Raw genomic sequence first — 19,601 nt, forward strand, 5'->3', positions numbered from 1 at the left:
TTTTGCTCAAGGATCACTTTTTTTCCATGCAGCTTTCCCTGACCACTCTATTTAAAATCAAACATTCTTCTCTCTGTCTCTCTCTCCCCATATATGTATTTGAAATGTGATTATATATATATATATATATATATATATATATATATATATATATATATATATATAAATTTCTACTCCTATTGTTCCTTTTATCTAAAGCACTTATCACTGACATACATTTTCTTTGTTTGTTGTTTTACCTAGATCTATGCACTACAATATAAATTTAAGAAGGGATTTTGTTTTGCTCACTGCAAACACTTTGGTGTCTAAAATAGTGTCTGGTGCATAGCATAGACTCTGTAAATACTTCTTGATTATTTCAACAATGCCTTAGCAAAACAAACCCCCACAACCTGCATCATCAAAAGACAAAACAAATAATCCACAAAAATCAAAAGAGGTACCATGAAATTAAATAAATTTCTCAAAGTCTTTATAAATATTAACATTTGAAAATGTCCATCAATGTATTGGAAACTGTTTAAATAAGTTATGGCATATAAAAAATGATGGAGTAATATGCAGTTATAAAATTAATGAAGGTACTTTTAGTGTTCTGCTATAGAATGACCTCTAAGATAGTTGTTAGAAGCAGATGTTGATGTTTATTTAAAAATCAAGAAAAAATGTGCATTTTTTGGATGTATTTGGAGCCTAAATCTGGCAGGATATATAAGAAACATTGATTGCAATTAGGGTAACTGAAAATATTGCCCATCTATGTCCACTTGTACCTTTCATATATTGAACCTCCTGGATAAGCTATATATTCAAAAGTAAAATGAAAACAATAACTTGCCTAAAGTCAGAAACCTCATAAGTGGCAGGGAGTAACTAGGACTCTCTGGCTCCAATGTCCACTTTTTTTCCGCTAACCCTCACTGACTCATAGAGAAAGATGACTAGAGAAGTCCATACTTCACTTTTCTAGGGGTTTGAATTCTCAAAAGTAATCTCAAATGTATAAGATGCAAAGACATGTAGACTTTTAGCAGGTATTTCAGTGAGTAAAGGTCAATAATTTTAATAGGACAAGGAACAAGTATTTATACTTTTCAAGGTCTGCTGAAATAATTTCTTTTTTCTTCTTAGCTGCTGGCTAGCAACTCCAAACAACAATGACTTTATAAAGAGTCCATTTTTGTGGTCATTCCTTATACCTACAATCATTATCCTCATCAACAATGTTGTTATATTTATTGTAATCACAATTAAAGTGCTGTGGAAGAATAACCAAAATCTGACAAGGTAAGATTCTCAGTGAGTGGGAGGCTTTCAGGCAAGAGGAGGATAGTGCCTGGGTGCCTCAAACTCTGAGACAAAGGCAGGGGTGTGTGGCATTCAGGAAAGATTTTCTTAAAACCTTTGACTTATAAAGTATATCTTCTTATTTTCTAACATCAGTGTTGCAATGTGGGTATACTTCACACCTTTGTGTTAGATAAGCCCTAAATATCTAAACCCAAAGATTTTCAAGAAAACTTTTCCCTCCAACTCCAAATATTCAAGAAATTTGAATTATTTGAATTACAGAAATGAAAGGGTTGTGAGGAGATGTAGCTTCCTGCGTTTTTATTTTATAAATTAGTACCTGTAGTTTTTATTTTACCAGCATGGCTTGAATTACACAATGGCTTTATATTTTTTAATTACTTTCAAATATATTTTAAAAATGGGAGATTTCACTTAAAAATTGTATTTTCTCTTGAAAAAAATGGGAACACCTGGCAACACTTTGTGAGGAAAATGTGAGCCTGCAGATTTCCTGCAGATGGAAGCTGTGCTCTCTGGTTTACCAGTTCTGTCCTCACTGCTCCTCTCCTTACGCTAGCCTTTCTGGCCCTGATAAGCATGTGCAGTATTACCTCTAATAGGAGACAAGAGCTTTCAGTTGAAGAGACAAAGAATAGAATACGTCAAACACATATATTCTTTCCCCACTTCCAAAGCACAGTGCTAATGAAGCTATGAGTTCAGATTTAATTCTGCAAGGCTCTGCTCATCCCAAGTATATTTACTGTATGAATATTTGTGAATTTACAGTAAACTCACAAATGGATTTACTTGGTATGAACAGATGAATGAAAACTACCATTATTTAGTGAGAATACAATCTTGAATATGTGCTTTACCAGTTAAAGGTCTTTTCTATTTGAATGTTATTTCACAATAAGGGGAAATATGGGGAAAATACCATCACTGTTAAACATTAAAACCTATGTTTTAGTAGCAGTGCCAGAAAAATGTTAGTGAAGTCTTCTTAGCTTAATTGCAAATTTGGTTTTATTTCCTTTATACAAAACAATATGTTTTTTTGGTCCACAGACACCAACGAAATTTGTATTTTAAAATTTTGAGTCACCAATAGCTGATGGTTCTTAAATTGGCTTAGTTATGATGGACACGTATGATTTCATTGTTTAACAAATTGTCTTCCATATTTCAGTTAGCTGCATAACAAATTTCTCAAAAGTTAATGGCCTAGAATGAAAAATATTTATTATTTGTCATGAATTTTGAATGTTGGCTGGGTAGCTGTTTGGTCTTGGCTGACTCAAATGCTGATGAATGATCTTGGATGACTTACTTCATGTCTGATGATTGGTGGTCTGGGCAGCAGCTACTCAGTGGGAAAAGTTCATCTCAACTCCTTATTGTCTTTCCTCCTCCATTAGACCAATCCAGGATTTTGAACATAGTGATCTCAGGTTTCCAAAGAGCAGGGAGAGAGGGTAAAGTCTATGAACTAATTCTTTCAGATCTCTGCTTTTGACATTTGTTGATGTTTCACTGGCCAAGTAAGTCACATGGCCAAGAGTAGAAGCCAGTGATCTAGGCTTTCCATGAGAGGGAACATCATTCCACATCTAAGTAACTTCTATTTTATCAAGACATAGGAAGGTTAAAGATCACTATCCCCCCACCACCACCAAATAAAAACATAAAAGAAATTCATCACTGACACCATTACTCTAAATTCCATTCTAATGAAAAAGTTGATTCTTAGTGAAATTTGCCTGCAGTAGTATTTGAGGAACTGTTTCTGCCTGAGCTTTTAAAAAGGTATTAGGTTATTTTTAAATAAAGCTTGCTAAATCAGGTGACATAGGTTTAGCATCTTTGATTTTCCAACTGAAAATAATACCATTAAATAAAAAAATGTAGATGAGTAGCTGAATAAGCATGCTAAATAGGGGTAATAATGATATTGATAAATTAAAAAATATATTTTATTTCTTGTTATCTCTCACTTAGCACAAAGAAGGTTTCATCCCTAAAGAAGATTCTTAGCACATTATCTATTGCAGTCGTTTTTGGAGTTACCTGGATTCTGGCATACTTTATGCTAATTAATGATGATGACATCAGGATTGTCTTCAGTTACGTGTTCTGCCTTTTCAACACTACTCAGGTATGGTATGAAGTAGTCTGAAAGCACCAGACCACGTAGCGGTGGAGCGACGGTCACCCTGGACCAAAGTTTCCTTCTTTTAAAACTCTCTGAAGGTCATTGCTTACTTACATTTAAGAGACTCTATTTTCAATACATTTTGTGGGAAAGGGAAGGAAAGATCTTTTTGACTTACCATATAACTTCCTGGGCCAGAGGTCATAGAATATAATTGCTGTAGGGTAGAGCAGCATTTGTCCCTGTTCCTTCTCTCTGAGTAGAAAATATTTTGTTAAGCAACTGGCTTGGGAAACACATCCTTTTCTTTTCTCCATTGAAACAGGTTTATGAAGTTCCTTATCATAGTTAGTATGGACAATGTTAGTAATTGCTGAAGCTTGAATCCCTGTGAGTTGATTGAAATTTTTTTGGTTCAATTCTTTTCAATTTATTAAGACTAGTTTTATGGATCAGTACTTGAGCTATCTTGATGAACAAAATTTTTGCCCTTGGGGAAAAAAATGTGTGTTCTGTAGTTGTTGGATGTAAGGTTTGAAAAACATCAGTAAAGTCAAAGAGTATTAGTGTTGTATGGATTTTCTCCCTTATCAATATTTTTTCTTAGTTCTTTCAATAGCTGAATAAGGAGTTAAAATCTCCACCTATAATTGTGAATTTGCTTATTTATTTCCTTGTTTCTATCACTTTTTGCTTCACATATTTTCAGCAAAAAAGACTGAACAACTAAACTCAGATTCATGCATGTACATTTGTGATTGTTATGACTTTTTTGGGCTGTAGATAGACACAATACTTTTATTTTATTTATTTATTTTATGTAATGTATTTTATGTAATGCAGTGCCTCACACATGCTAGGTGGGCACTCTTACCACTGAGCCACAACCCCAGCCCCAATTGTTATGTTTTTATGAACTGGCTCTTTCATTATTTGAATAAAAGCTCTATTTTTCCAATAGTACTTTTTGTCATGAAGTATACTTTGTTATTCAGCTTTCCTCTGATGCACATTGCTTACATGTTATATATATATCTTTCCATCTACTCACTTTCAACCTCTGTACCTGGTATTTAAATTATGTATCAGGTGGATAGCAAACACCATTTTAATCCATTTTGACAATCTCTGTCTTTTAATTTAGAATGCTAAGTCCATTTATATTTAGTGTGTTCATTGATATAGATTAATTTGTATCTTCTATTTTATTATTTATTTCCTGTGACTATTCGGTTTTTCATTTTCTGTTCCTCCTTTCCTACCTACTTTTAAGTAAATTTAACATTATTAGGAATCCATTGAAGTTCATATTTTGGAAATTAAGCAATACCTTTTTGCATTTGGGGGGGTCATTTAGAGATACATCATACATTCTTAAGTTTTCATAGTCAAATTAATATTTTACTGTTCTCAGTAAAATATAAGAATGTTGTAATAATATAATTCTGCTTTTCTTCCTCCCTTTCCTTTGTTATAGTTTTCTCATGTATTCTATCTGTATAAATTATAAATGCCACAAAGCAATGTTATTATTTTTGCTTTAATCAGATGCATATTTTAAGCAAATTAAAGAGGAAAAGGTGCTTTTTTACATATCTATTGTTTCCCATGTTCTTCCTTCCTTTCTGAAGATGTGACGTTCCCTCTGGTATCATTCCCCTCCAGCATAAACATCCCTTAAGAATGCATTATTATGTATGGTTTCTGGTGACAAATTCTCCATTTTTCTTAAATCTAAAAATGTCTTTATTTTGCTTACATTCTTGAAGGATATTTTCATTAGATAATAGAATTCTGGGTGGCTAGAGATTTTTTAGTCTTTTAGTGTTATGAACAAGTAATTTAACATGCTACTCCATTTTCTAATGAGATATTCTTAGTTGTTCATATTATTGGTCTCCTATATATTTTTTCTCTGGTTTCTTTAGGATTATCTCTCTAGTTGTGTGTGTGTGTGTGTGTGTGTTTTGTTGAGGGGCGTGTACCAGGGATTAAACTCAGGGACACTCAACCACTGAACCACATCCCCAGCCCTATTTTGAATTTTATTTAGAGACAGGGTCTCACTGAGTTGCTTAGAGCCTCATCACTGCTGAGGCTGGATTTGAACTTGTGATCCTCCTATCTCAGTCTCCTGATTAAATCTATTTTTCTTGGGATTGCTGAACTTCCAGCATCTGTTAGATTATATCTCTCACCAGAGTTGAGAAAATATTCACCACTATTTTTTAAAATCATTTTTTTCTGCCTCACTCTTCCTCTTTTCTTTCTAGGAATCAAATTACATTTGTTAAGTCATTTGATGTTGCTTCACAGCTTCCTGAACTTTGCTCATTTCCTCATTCCTTTTTCTTGCTGTTCACTAGATTGGATAATTCTAGTGGTCTATCTTTAAGGACACTGACTTTTTCTGGAGTTAGTTCCAGACTGCTGATAAGCTTATTCAGTGATTTTTATTTCAGATACTGTAGTTTTTACTTTAAGAATTTGATCTTTTTATAGCTTTATAGTATTTAACTCTGACTTTTTATTTTTTTATTTTTTAATATTTTTTAGTTGTAGTAGACACAATATCTTTATTTATTTATTGATATGTGGTGCTGAGGATCGAACCCAGGGCCTCAAATGTGCCAGCCGAGTGCTCTACCGCTGAGCCACAACCCCAGCCCCAAACTCTGACTTTTTAGTCATTATGTTTTCCTTTTCATCCTTAAGCATTGTTATAATAGTACCTTTAATTCTTTGTCTGTTAAACCTAATATCTAGGTCATTTCAGTCACTATTGATTGCCTTTTTTCTTTAAAATCTTTTCCTGTTTATTCAGTTTCTAGTAATTTTTTTTGTTTCCTTCACATTGTAAATAATTTACTACAACAAATCTGCATGTTATTATATGTCTACCAAGAGTAGAGTTAGCAGACAATTAACTTAGTCGGTCTAAAACTGAAAAGTTGGTCTCTCCTTAGCCAGATAGCTAAATCTCTGCTTAGTCCTTTATGCTTTAGCTGGATTTCTTAGGGTCTTTCCTATGTGTACATTATTCAGAAAGAGATTATAAACAGACTTTGGAGTTCCCTCTCTCTGTCTACTCCTTTCTTAGATATTATTTCCTATTTTCTAGCTGCTATAGTTGCCCCAAACCCTGTCGTTTGTTTCTTCATCCTAGAAAGACTGCATATTTCAACTCCAGGTTTAGTCATCCTGAGAATGAGGTGAATAGGGTCTGTCTTCATGCTAAAAGATATTTTTAAAAAGTGACATAAAACAGGAAACCTACTTAGTGTTGATCCCTTTTTCTAAGCATATTCTCCCTTTCCAATTTCAGATTGCTTTAGGTTGTCCTACAATGTCTTCAGTAGCTTTTCAGAGATATTATATCCAGAGTTTATAATTATTTACAGGAGGGTTGACATGATAGTAGCAGAGTTCTGTGAGGTTGTTTCATGGCATAATTTTACATAGGACTGAAGATGCTTTTTTATTCCTCGAGTCTTAGAGATATATTTAACTACAAACCTTTTGTAAAACATTCCATTCACACTTAGCTTTGAAATCTAAAAACTTTTAAATGTTTTCCCCCCTTGGAAATTATTCTACAAAACAGAAAATTTAGACTAAGGTTTATAGTCACCTTCTGATTTTAATCATCATAAAAATGGTGATAAAAATAAACTAAAATGGTAGAAAAAAATGTTTGCTTGAACTCAGAGAAGTGACTTTTTTTTTTTTAAACCTTTGTATTTGTGTTTTATGTATGGGGAATACCAGAACTTTAAAATAAAACAAGAATGCATTTTTGAAAGACATCTTGAAATCTGAATTTCTCTTTGTGCTCTTTACTTTATGCTTCCTCCCATAGCAAATATTATTTTTAACTCTGATGAAAAATACTATGAGGACTTTACTATCTATCTTATTGGGTCCTATCTCTGAGCCAGTGGAATTCATTATGTTTCCATGTAATGAATGTGCCCTGCTCTTAAAGTGGTCACACTAAAACAGGGCCATCTGTGTGAGCAAATTTTATCACTGAACCACTGGCATGGGGAAATCTGAAATCTCACAGGCTTTCAACCCTGAAAAGCAGGATTTTAATTCCTAAAATCCACATTTGCTATAATTTTCTGAAATTTTCCCATTTTGATATTTATTGGTATTACCTCCTAACACTATTTTTATGTCACATGTATACTTTTTAAAGGTGATTAATATTTTTGTTATAAAATTATCCTCTATAAAACACACCATTAACTTTCTCAACAAAACTGAAGCATGTAAAATTTCCTTTTATTGTTACTTTCTATTAATTTTTATTTTAATGTTCATCTGTTAACTTTACACAATTCAATGCAGTATTTTCATGTTCCTAGAATTTTTGGATTTGTATAACTATAATATATTATTATGCCAAGGAAATTGACATTAATAGAATCCAGATAATTTATTTATTCTATTTGAATTCTACAATTATCTTCTCATGCATACAAGTCTCACCTTCTTGCACATAATTTTTCTGAGTGCAAGAAACATGCATGTAGATACGTTCAATATCAGGAAGGAGCATAATTCTCTAATATTTCATGATGAAACTGCAGTGTTTAATGATTATCCCATTAATTTCCTGAGAGTAGCAGTCATTACTCAGTAATCACTACTGTGCAAGGATGGTATCATGTTATTTGTGTTTGGCTATGATCAAATATCATTAAGGAAGGAAGTTTCTGATACAAAATGAAAATTGTTGGGAAGGGCAGTAGGTAAATTTGACTTAGCCCAAATCATGATCCACCACTATAGGGGAGCTGCTTGGATGTCTGAATTGCTATGCCACATTTAATGTTTCTAAGTACTTTATCCTTTATCCCAAATAGCCTTCTTCAGTGCCTGTTTGGACTAACTCCCATAGACAATAGGTGTGTGCCTACCACTAAATTTGAAAATAAAAAGCAGTTCCTGACTGTTCTCAACGCCCAACGGGAACTACCTAGAAGGGCACTAGTGGGAAAAACTAAGTCTCAGATTGCCAGTGTACCCAGGGTCCCGTTTCCTAGAGTAAACAGGGATTAAAGGAAAACTCTGAAAGAAGGGTATTCTCCATGCATAGGAGAGGCAAATGACAAAGCAGAGTTTCATTACAAGATGATAATACTGATACCACTGGTTATCGATGATGAGTTCTCCTCTCTCACATGTTGAAGTGTAACATGAGAGAAGCATGCCAAGGCAAGCATATAAAGCAGGGTTTGTTTAAAAAGGGGTAACTTCTTCTCCCAGGAGGGAGAAGGGGGCCATAGCTGGTGTCATGGTATCCCAAGAAGGGGGGACATTCTGCCTCTTTTACAGGACTTAGGCTTCCTTGGTTCTCCTGTTCTCTTCCTCTTATCTCTCTCCTTCTTCCGTATGTGACTAGGCCTAGGAGATGCTCAGGTGGGATGGCCAAAAGGTGAGAAGCAGCTGGGCTGGAGGGGCCAAGTTGGAGTAATCAGGGCAGGAAGAGGGCATAATTAACAACCCCCTATAAGGAGAAACAATCCCTGGGACAGGTTACCTTAGCAACAGGTTGGAGTAGGGGCAGGTTATCTTAATAAGGGTGGAAGAAGGGCTCTGAAGGAGTTAACATTTCAATCCCTTTTCAACTTTCTGAACTCACTCAAATTGGCCTCCTTGATCTGACCTGACTGGATTTACCTATCTATACTGACTGCCTGTCTAATTCTGGCTTCAATATCACATGGTAAACTTGAGGGTAGTGATCTGACAAAGACATTGGGTTGAAAGGAAACTTAGGCTGTCTTCTAGCTTTACCATTAATGATGTGTATGATTTTAGGAAAGCAACACAATCTCTGTGGGTAAGTAAAGTATAAAATAGAAGGTGGTGGCATGGGTTAAAACAACATAATATTTCTCAAAATGGTTCTGAATGTTGCCTACATCAGAACCTATGCAGTGTGTTAAAATGCTGATTCTAGGGCTTCACCACTAACCTACTCAATTAGAATCTACAGTAGTAAGAACTAGGGAACTTCAAATTTTAAATGAGGAACCCAGGAGATTTTCATGTACACTAAAGTTAAGGAATGACTGACTAGCTCACCTACAGAAGGATCTAAGTTTGCCTTACGTAGATGCTCCCATTAGATAATACACCAAGAGCCACGTGCAGATTGTTTCCACATATAGAAGCACATCTAGGTTCCTTATGGATTTACAGTGCTTTAATTCTGATAAACATTAAGTGCTCTGGATAGTACAAAAGGCACAAATTAATATTTGTGTAAGTGGTAATTAGTTTGGTCCACACATTCTGTTTTTTCAAATAACATCTTTGGAATTTTAGAGAGTCTACCCAGAGAGAATCCCACAGGATGAAGTCTTTATGAACTCCCACAATTAGGGTCTTTTTCTAACTATTATACAACTACAAATTTGATATTATCTTTTTTTTAACCTTAGAATTTAAAATTTGGAAAAACAAGATGAAATATTGTATCCCACAAAACAGATGTAGATTCTGAGTCTTTGTATTAGCTCACCATATAGCAGAAGGCTCCCGTAACACTACTCACAGGATATAATTCTAGAAACAAATCTTATAAGGGTTGGGGCACTGTAGATGACAGTCTGGGAGGTATCTGTGGTTATTATTTTTAATTTATTTAGAAATAGTTTAATATGAGAATTTGGAAAAAATCATTCATATATTCTTTGTCCAGATTTCCCAAGTGATAGTTTCTTGAGGAACCACAGTACATTTTCTTTTTCTTTTTTTTTTTTTTTTTCTTATTTTTTTTTTTTTTATTGGTCGTTCATAACATTACATAGTTCTTAATACATCATATTACACGGTTTGATTCAAGTGGATTATGAACTCCCGCTTTTACCCCGTATACAAATTGCTGTATCACATCAGTTACCCTTCCATTGATTGACATATTGCCTTTCTAGTGTCTGATGTATTCTGCTGTCTGTCCTATTGTCTACTATCCCCCCTCCCCTCCCCTCCCCTCCCCTCCCCTTTTCTCTCTCTACCCCTTCTACTGTAAATCATGTCTTCCATTTGTATTCTCTTGACTTACCCCTCCTTACCTCTTATATGACATTTTGTATAACCCTGAGGATCGCCTTCCATTTCCATGCAATTTCCCTTCTCACTCCCTTTCCCTCCCACCTCTCATCCCTGTTTACTGTAAATATTCTTCTCAAGCTGTTCGTCCCTACCCTGTCCTTGTTTACACCCCTTATATCAAAGGAGTCATTTGGTATTTGTTTTTTAAAGATTGACTAGCTTCACTTAGCATAATCTGCTCTAATGCCATCCATTTCCCTCCAAATTCTATAATTTTGTCATTTTTTAATGCAGAGTAATACTCCATAGTGTATAAATGCCACATTTTTTTTATCCATTCATCTATTGAAGGGCATCTAGGCTGGTTCCACAGTCTTGCTATCGTGAATTGAGCTGCTATGAACATCGATGTAGCAGTGTCCCTGTAGCATGCTCTTGTTAGGGCTTTAGGGAATAGACCGAGAAGGGGAATAGCTGGGTCAAATGGTGGTTCCATTCCCAGCTTTCCAAGAAATCTCCATACTGCTTTCCAAATTGGCTGCACCAATTTGCAGTCCCACCAGCAATGAACAAGAGTGCCCTTTTCCCCGCATCCTCTCCAGCACTTATTGTTGTTTGACTTCCTAATGGCTGCCAGTCTTACTGGAGTGAGATGGTATCTTAGGGTAGTTTTGATTTGCATTTCTCTGACTGCTAGCGATGGTGAGCATTTTTTCATGTACTTGTTGATTGATTGTATGTCCTCCTCTGAGAAGTGTCTGTTCAGGTCCTTGGCCCATTTATTGATTGGGTTATTTGTTATCTTATTGTCTAATTTTTTGAGTTCTTTGTATATTCTGGTTATTAGGGCTCTATCTGAAGTGTGTGGAGTAAAGATTTGTTCCCAGGATGTAGGCTCCCTATTTATCTCTCTTATTGTTTCTTTTGCTGAGAAAAAACTTTTTAGTTTGAGTAAGTCCCATTTGTTGATTCTATTTGTTAACTCTAGCGCTATGGGTGTCCTATTGAGGAATTTGGAGCCCGATCCCACAGCGTGTAGATCATAACCAACTTTTTCTTCTATCAGATGCCGTGTCTCTGATTTAATATCAAGCTCCTTGATCCATTTTGAGTTAACTTTTGTGCACGGCGAGAGATAGGGATTCAGATTCATTTTGGTGCAAATGGATTTCCAGTTTTCCCAGCACCATTTGTTGAAGATGCTATCCTTCCTCCATTGCATGCTTTTAGCCCCTTTATCAAAAATAAGATAGTTGTAGTTTTGTGGATTAGTTACTGTGTCCTCTATTCTGTACCATTGGTCCACCCGCCTGTTTTGGTACCAGTACCATGCTGTTTTTGTTACTATTGCTCTGTAGTATAGCTTGAAGTCTGGTATCGCTATACCGCCTGATTCACACTTCCTGCTTAGTATTGTTTTTGCTATTCTGGGTCTTTTATTATTCCATATGAATTTCATGATTCTTTTATCTATTTCTACAAGATATGCTGTTGGGATTTTGATTGGCATTGCATTGAACTTATAGAGAACTTTTGGTAATATCGCCATTTTGATGATGTTAGTTCTGCCTATCCATGAGCAGGGTATGTTTTTCCATCTTCTAAGGTCTTCTTCTATGTCTTTCTTTAGGGTTCTGTAATTTTCATTGTATAAATCTTTCACCTCTTTTGTTAGGTTGATTCCCAAGTATTTTATTTTTTGGGGGGATATTGTGAATGGAGTAGTTGTCCTCATTTCCGTTTCAGAGGATTTGTCGCTCATATACAGGAACGCCTTTGATTTATGCGTGTTGATCTTATATCCTGCCACTTTGCTGAATTCATTTATTAGCTCTAATAGCTTCTTTGTAGACCCTTTTGGGTCTGCTAGGTATAGAATCATATCATCTGCAAATAGTGATAATTTAAGTTCTTCTTTTCCTATTTTTATGCCTTTAATTTCTTTTGACTGTCTAATTGCTCTGGCCAGTGTTTCGAGGACTATGTTGAACAGAAGTGGTGAGAGAGGGCATCCCTGTCTTGTACCAGATCTTAGAGGGAATGCCTTCAATTTTTCTCCATTCAGAATGATGCTGGCCTGTGGCTTATCATAGATTGCTTTTACAATGTTGAGGTATGATCCTGTTATCCCTAATTTTTCTAGCGTTTTGAACATAAAGGGATGCTGTACTTTGTCGAATGCTTTTTCTGCATCTATTGAGATGATCATATGGTTCTTATTTTTAAGTCTATTGATGTGGTGAATAACATTTATTGATTTCCGTATATTAAACCAGCCTTGCATCCCAGGGATGAATCCTACTTGATCATGATGTATAATTTTTTTGATATGTATTTGAATCCGATTCGCCAGAATTTTATTGAGGATTTTTGCGTCAAGGTTCATTAGAGATATTGGTCTGTAGTTTTCCTTCTTTGATGTGTCTTTGTCTGGTTTCGGAATCAGGGTGATGTTGGCCTCGTAGAATGAATTTGGAAGTTCTCCCTCTTTTTCTATTTCCTGAAATAGCTTGAAAAGTATTGGTGTTAGTTCCTCTTTAAAGGTTTTGTAAAACTCTGCTGTATACCCATCCGGTCCTGGGCTTTTCTTAGTTGGTAGTCTTTTGATGGTTTCTTCTATTTCCTCTATTGTTATTGGTCTGTTTAGGTTGTCTATATCCTCCTGGCTCAATCTGGGCAGATCATAGGACTCAAGGAATTTATCTATGCCTTCACTATCTTCTATTTTATTGGAGTATAAGGATTCAAAGTAATTTCTGATTATCTTCTGTATTTCTGAAGTGTCTGTTGTGATCTTGCCTTTTTCATCCCGTATGCTAGTAATTTGGGTTCTCTCTCTTCTTCTCTTCGTTAGCATGGCTAAGGGTCTGTCAATTTTATTTATTTTTTCAAAGAACCAGCTTTTAGTTTTGTCAATTTTTTCAATTGTTTCTTTTGTTTCAATTTCATTAATTTCAGCTCTGATTTTAATTATTTCTTGCCTTCTACTTCTTTTGCTGTTGTTTTGCTCTTCTTTTTCTAGGATTTTGAGATGAAGTATGAGATCATTTATTTGTTGGTTTTTTCTTTTTTTGAGGAATGAACTCCAAGCAATGAATTTTCCTCTTAGAACTGCTTTCAATGTGTCCCATAGATTCCGATATGTTGTGTCTGTGTTTTCATTTAACTCTAGGAATTTTTTAATTTCCTCCTTGATGTCTTCTAAAACCCATTGATCACTCAGCAACCTATTGTTCATTCTCCAGGTGATGCTTGCTTTTTCCTTTCTTCTTTTATCATTGATTTTCAGTTTCATTCCATTATGATCAGATAAGATGCATGGTATTATCTCTACCCCTTTGTATTGTCTAAGAGTTGCCCTGTGACATAATATATGGTCTATTTTTGAGAAGGTTCCATGTGCTGCTGAGAAAAAAGTGTAGCTACTTGATGTTGGGTGGTATAGTCTATATATGTCAATTAAGTCTAGGTTGTTAATTGTGTTATTGAGTTCTATAGTTTCCTTATTTAACTTTTGTTTGGAAGATCTGTCCAGTGGTGAGAGAGGTGTGTTGAAGTCTCCCATGATTATTGTATGTTGGTCTATTAGACTCTTGAACTTGAGAAGAGTTTGCTTGATGAATACAGCTGCACCATTATTTGGGGCATATATATTTATGATTGTTATGTCTTGTTGGTGTATGGTTCCCTTGAGCAGTATGAAGTGTCCTTCTATATCCCTTTTGATTAGCTTTGGCTTGAAATCTATTTTATTAGATATGAGTATGGACACTCCTGCTTGTTTCCGCGGTCCATATGAGTGATATGATTTTTCCCAACCTTTCACCTTCAGTCTATGAATATCTTTTCCTATCAAATGCGTCTCCTGTAGACAGCATATTGTTGGGTCTTGTTTTTTGATCCATTCTACTAGCCTGTGTCTCTTAATTGGTGAGTTTAAGCCATTAACATTTAGGGTTATTATTGAGATATGGTTTGTTCTTCTATCCATATTTGTTTATTGATGTTACTAAACCTGATTTGTTATCCTCTATGACTACTTTCCCCCCATTACTGTCCTACCTCCCATTGTTGGTTTTCAATGTTGTTTTCCATTTCCTCTTCCTGTAATGTTTTGCCAAGGATTTTTTGAAGAGATGGTTTTCTAGCTGCGAATTCTTTTAACTTTTGTTTATTGTGGAAGGTTTTAATTTCATCTTCTAATCTGAAGCTTAATTTCGCCGGATACACGATTCTTGGTTGGAGCCCATTGTCTTTCAGTGTTTGAAATATGTTATTCCAGGATCTTCTAGCTTTCAGAGTCTGTGTTGAGAGATCAGCTGTTATCCTGATTGGTTTACCCCTAAATGTAATCTGCTTTCTTTCTCTTGCAGCTTTTAAAATTCTCTCCTTATTCTGTATGTTGGACATCTTCATTATAATGTGTCTAGGTGTGGATCTCTTATGATTTTGCACATTCGGCGTCCTGTAGGCTTCTAGGATTTGGGATTCTGTCTCAATCTTCAATTCTGGGAAGTTTTCTCGTATTATTTCACTGAATAGACTGTTTATTCCTTTGGAATGGAGCTCTGTGCCTTCCTGTATCCCAATGACTCTTAAATTTGGTCTTTTGATATTGTCCCATAATTCTTGGATGTTCTGCTCATGGTTTCTTAGCAGACTTGCTGAGCTGTCTATGTTCTTTTCCAGTTGAAATACTTTGTCTTCATTGTCTGATGTTCTCTCTTCTAAGTGATCTACTCTGCTGGTAGTATTCTCAATTGAGTTTTTAAGTTGGTTTATTGTTTCCTGCATTTCTAGAATTTCAATTTGTTTGTTTTTTATTACCTCTATCTCCCTGTGAAATTGATCTTTGACTTCCTGGATTTGTTTGTCAATGTGATCTTTCATTGTCTGATTTTGCTGTCTCATGTCTTCCTTGAGACTCCAGATCATCTGAAGCATATATATCCTGAACTCTTTATCTGATATTCCATCTGTTGCAGCTATTACCTCTTCTAAAGTTGAGTTGACCTGCATTGCTTGTGGTCCTTTCTTTCCTTGTCTTTTCATACTGCCCGCGTTTCTTTCTGCTTGGTGCAACTGTTGTGTTTTGAAATTTACCCCCTATTTATTTATGTTGCTCTTGTATACTTGAAAAGTCTCCCTTGCAGGTGCGGGCGGCGGCTGTGCCCCTACTCCAATTGGGGTGACGTGTCTATCACGCTGGCGGCTCTCTGGGCCTGTTCCGGGAGTGGAAGGCGGCTCTGCTCTGTCCCTATTCCAATTGGGGTGTCGTGACTACAATGCTGGCAGATCGCTGGGCCTCTTCCGGGCGTGGGCGGTGGGCTTGGCTGGTGGGATTCCACCTAATGGCAGTCCCTAACCTCCCTGCTTGCTAATTAATGGCTTCTCTGAGGCGACACGCCTTCTGTAGCTGCGGGGCAGGCCGCGCGAATCAGTTGGCCTGGATCTCCGGGGTCCTGCTGCTGGCTGTTTTGATGTTACAAGCTGTTGGAGAGTGGTGGTGTATTCTTCAGCTTTCCCGGATGGTGGCCACTGACTGCCTGGATGGAGTGTCCGCTGTTTTGAAGTTGCACTCTGAAGGAGAGTGGCGGTGTATCCTTCAGCTTTCCCGGATGGTGGCCGCTGACTGGCTCGGCGGAGTGTCCGCTGTGGGGGATGGGACTGTACCGCTTCCTTCCCCTTCTGAGAACCCGTGCTCGGCCCAAGGGTCCGTGTGGGCTTGGCTGGTGGGATTCCACCTAATGGCCTTCCCTAACCTCCCTGCTTGCCAATTAATGGCTTCACTGGGGCGCCACGCCTTCTGTAGCCGCAGGGCAGGCCACGCGAATCAGTTGGCCTGGCTCTCCGGGCCCTGCTGCAGGCTGCTGGGATCCCTGGCACTCTATCACTTTGATTTTTTCTGCTTGCCCCTCCCCCAGCGCTGGCTAGCCAGGTTTCCTTTTGGCTGCTACTGGGAGGAGGGGTTGGAGGTCAGGTGTCTCTGGTTTCCCCCTAGCCTGTATGGAGGCTCAGCTTGATACTCCCTCTCCCGGCAAGCCTAGGAGAGATTTTATGCGAATTCCCGCTGTCTGGGGGGTGAGCTGAATGACACCGACCTGTTTTGATGTCGCACTCTGAAGGAGAGTGGCGGTGTATCCTTCAGCTTTCCCGGATGGTGGCCGCTGACTGGCTCGGCGGAGTGTCCGCTGTGGGGGATGGGACTGTACCGCTTCCTTCCCCTTCTGAGAACCCGTGCTCGGCCCAAGGGTCCGTGTGGGCTTGGCTGGTGGGATTCCACCTAATGGCCTTCCCTAACCTCCCTGCTTGCCAATTAATGGCTTCACTGGGGCGCCACGCCTTCTGTAGCCGCAGGGCAGGCCACGCGAATCAGTTGGCCTGGCTCTCCGGGCCCTGCTGCAGGCTGCTGGGATCCCTGGCACTCTATCACTTTGATTTTTTCTGCTTGCCCCTCCCCCAGCGCTGGCTAGCCAGGTTTCCTTTTGGCTGCTACTGGGAGGAGGGGTTGGAGGTCAGGTGTCTCTGGTTTCCCCCTAGCCTGTATGGAGGCTCAGCTTGATACTCCCTCTCCCGGCAAGCCTAGGAGAGATTTTATGCGAATTCCCGCTGTCTGGGGGGTGAGCTGAATGACACCGACCTGTTTTGATGTCGCACTCTGAAGGAGAGTGGCGGTGTATCCTTCAGCTTTCCCGGATGGTGGCCGCTGACTGGCTCGGCGGAGTGTCCGCTGTGGGGGATGGGACTGTACCGCTTCCTTCCCCTTCTGAGAACCCGTGCTCGGCCCAAGGGTCCGTGTGGGCTTGGCTGGTGGGATTCCACCTAATGGCCTTCCCTAACCTCCCTGCTTGCCAATTAATGGCTTCACTGGGGCGCCACGCCTTCTGTAGCCGCAGGGCAGGCCACGCGAATCAGTTGGCCTGGCTCTCCGGGCCCTGCTGCAGGCTGCTGGGATCCCTGGCACTCTATCACTTTGATTTTTTCTGCTTGCCCCTCCCCCAGCGCTGGCTAGCCAGGTTTCCTTTTGGCTGCTACTGGGAGGAGGGGTTGGAGGTCAGGTGTCTCTGGTTTCCCCCTAGCCTGTATGGAGGCTCAGCTTGATACTCCCTCTCCCGGCAAGCCTAGGAGAGATTTTATGCGAATTCCCGCTGTCTGGGGGGTGAGCTGAATGACACCGACCTGTTTTGATGTCGCACTCTGAAGGAGAGTGGCGGTGTATCCTTCAGCTTTCCCGGATGGTGGCCGCTGACTGGCTCGGCGGAGTGTCCGCTGTGGGGGATGGGACTGTACCGCTTCCTTCCCCTTCTGAGAACCCGTGCTCGGCCCAAGGGTCCGTGTGGGCTTGGCTGGTGGGATTCCACCTAATGGCCTTCCCTAACCTCCCTGCTTGCCAATTAATGGCTTCACTGGGGCGCCACGCCTTCTGTAGCCGCAGGGCAGGCCACGCGAATCAGTTGGCCTGGCTCTCCGGGCCCTGCTGCAGGCTGCTGGGATCCCTGGCACTCTATCACTTTACCACAGTACATTTTCAAAATCAAGAAACTAACACTGGGGCTGTGGCTGTGGCTTAATGGTAGAGTGCTTGCCTAGCATGTGTGAGGCACTGTATTTGCTTCTCAGCACCACATAAAATAAATAAATAAATAAATAAGTTATTGAGCAATTTTTTAAAAAAAGAAAGTAACTAACACTGGTACATATTATTGACTCAGCTATAGATGCTATTTAATCTGTTATTTCCACAAAGGCAATTAGGAATTAACAAAGTCCTCTTAGAAACTGTAATTTACTTTTTTACAATATCTTTCCATTATAGTTAAAAGCAAGAGGCAGTATCACAAATTAGAAGGAAGAGAGATTTGGAAGCCCAAAATAGATACATTTACTTCCAAACTTCACTGATTACTGGTTAGGTAATCTTGGGCAATTTACTTAATTTATATGAACCAAGTCTTTGTAACTTAGTTTCCTTATCTGCAACATAGGAATAGTGAGACTTATTTTATAGGGTTCAATGAGGATTCAATGAGAATGTTCAAATGATGAGACTTAAATGAGAAAAAAATGTCTGATATATACTTCAATAAATGGCAGTTTAGAAAATATTACTCAGTCTTTCCTGAGATATCAGGTCTTTATATGTAAAGTACAGAAAAGTAATGGATGGCAAGATTTAAAAAAAATTTTTTTTTGGTCCTTAAATGCAACAAATTTCTAGTTATGTCTCTAAAACTCCAGAATCTAGAAGTGCAGAATGTTGGAACTGGAGTTAAGCATTCTATTGTTAATCTGCCCCCTTCAGCAAGGGGTTAGGAAATGAGCAAAGTTGCACAGACAGCAAATGGCAAGCCAGGACATGAACTCAAGTCTTCTACATGTACCACTCTTACCTGCTGTACTTCATATAAGATAAGGTCATACACAGCACTGTAAATTCAATTTGGGGAGCTACTGCAAGTGATGAGAAGGATGGGTGGCTGTGTGAGTAGAATCTCTGCCATATTTTTTTCCCTTTGGCCTCAGTACTTACCTAGTGTTAAACTTTTATTCTCTCCTCAGGGATTGCAAATTTTTATCCTCTACACTGTTAGAACAAAAATCTTCCAGAGTGAAGCTTCCAAAGTGTGGAAGTCACTGTCGTCATCAGTTGGGAGAGTGAAGTCCCTGCCTTCACTGAGATTACGAGTTCGGATGTATAATATGCTCAGGTCCCTTCCAGCCCTACATGAAAGCTTTAGACTGCTGGAGCCATCTCAAGTATTAGAGGAAACGACACTCACTGAAAGTGACCAAGCAAACTCAAGCAACTAGGCCGTGAAACTGTTACCTACTGTGGTCTTTTTATCCAACTCATATGAGTTATCCATTTCCTTCATTTATTTCCTAGTCCTCCTAGAAAGCCTTCCTAGGTGTATATATATATATATTTTTTTTTCATGGTTATGAATTGTAAGGCTTGTTTTTTCATTGTCATCAGGGATAATGGATTTTGTAGTTTTATTGCATTCAGTAGACCCTTAATTGAATGAGGTGAATAATTCTACACAACATTCAAGATGATCGTTGTTCCTTACATCAGTAT

The 19,601-nt window shown here is 38.3% G+C and overlaps 1 protein-coding gene across 1 annotated transcript in view; it reads left to right on the top strand.

Moving 5' to 3' along the window:
- Adgrg7 (adhesion G protein-coupled receptor G7) overlaps positions 1-19,330 on the top strand; it is a 62,864-nt gene extending 43,534 nt beyond the window's left edge. Inside the window, exons 15-17 of the mRNA XM_077795516.1 lie at positions 1,135-1,290; positions 3,298-3,454; positions 19,079-19,330. Coding sequence (XP_077651642.1) covers positions 1,135-1,290; positions 3,298-3,454; positions 19,079-19,330 — 565 coding nt within the window. The remainder of the gene's footprint in view (positions 1-1,134; positions 1,291-3,297; positions 3,455-19,078) is intronic.
- Positions 19,331-19,601: the final 271 nt, after the last annotated feature.

Source organism: Urocitellus parryii, chromosome 2 (genome assembly GCF_045843805.1).
Source record: "Urocitellus parryii isolate mUroPar1 chromosome 2, mUroPar1.hap1, whole genome shotgun sequence".
NCBI lineage: Eukaryota > Metazoa > Chordata > Mammalia > Rodentia > Sciuridae > Urocitellus > Urocitellus parryii.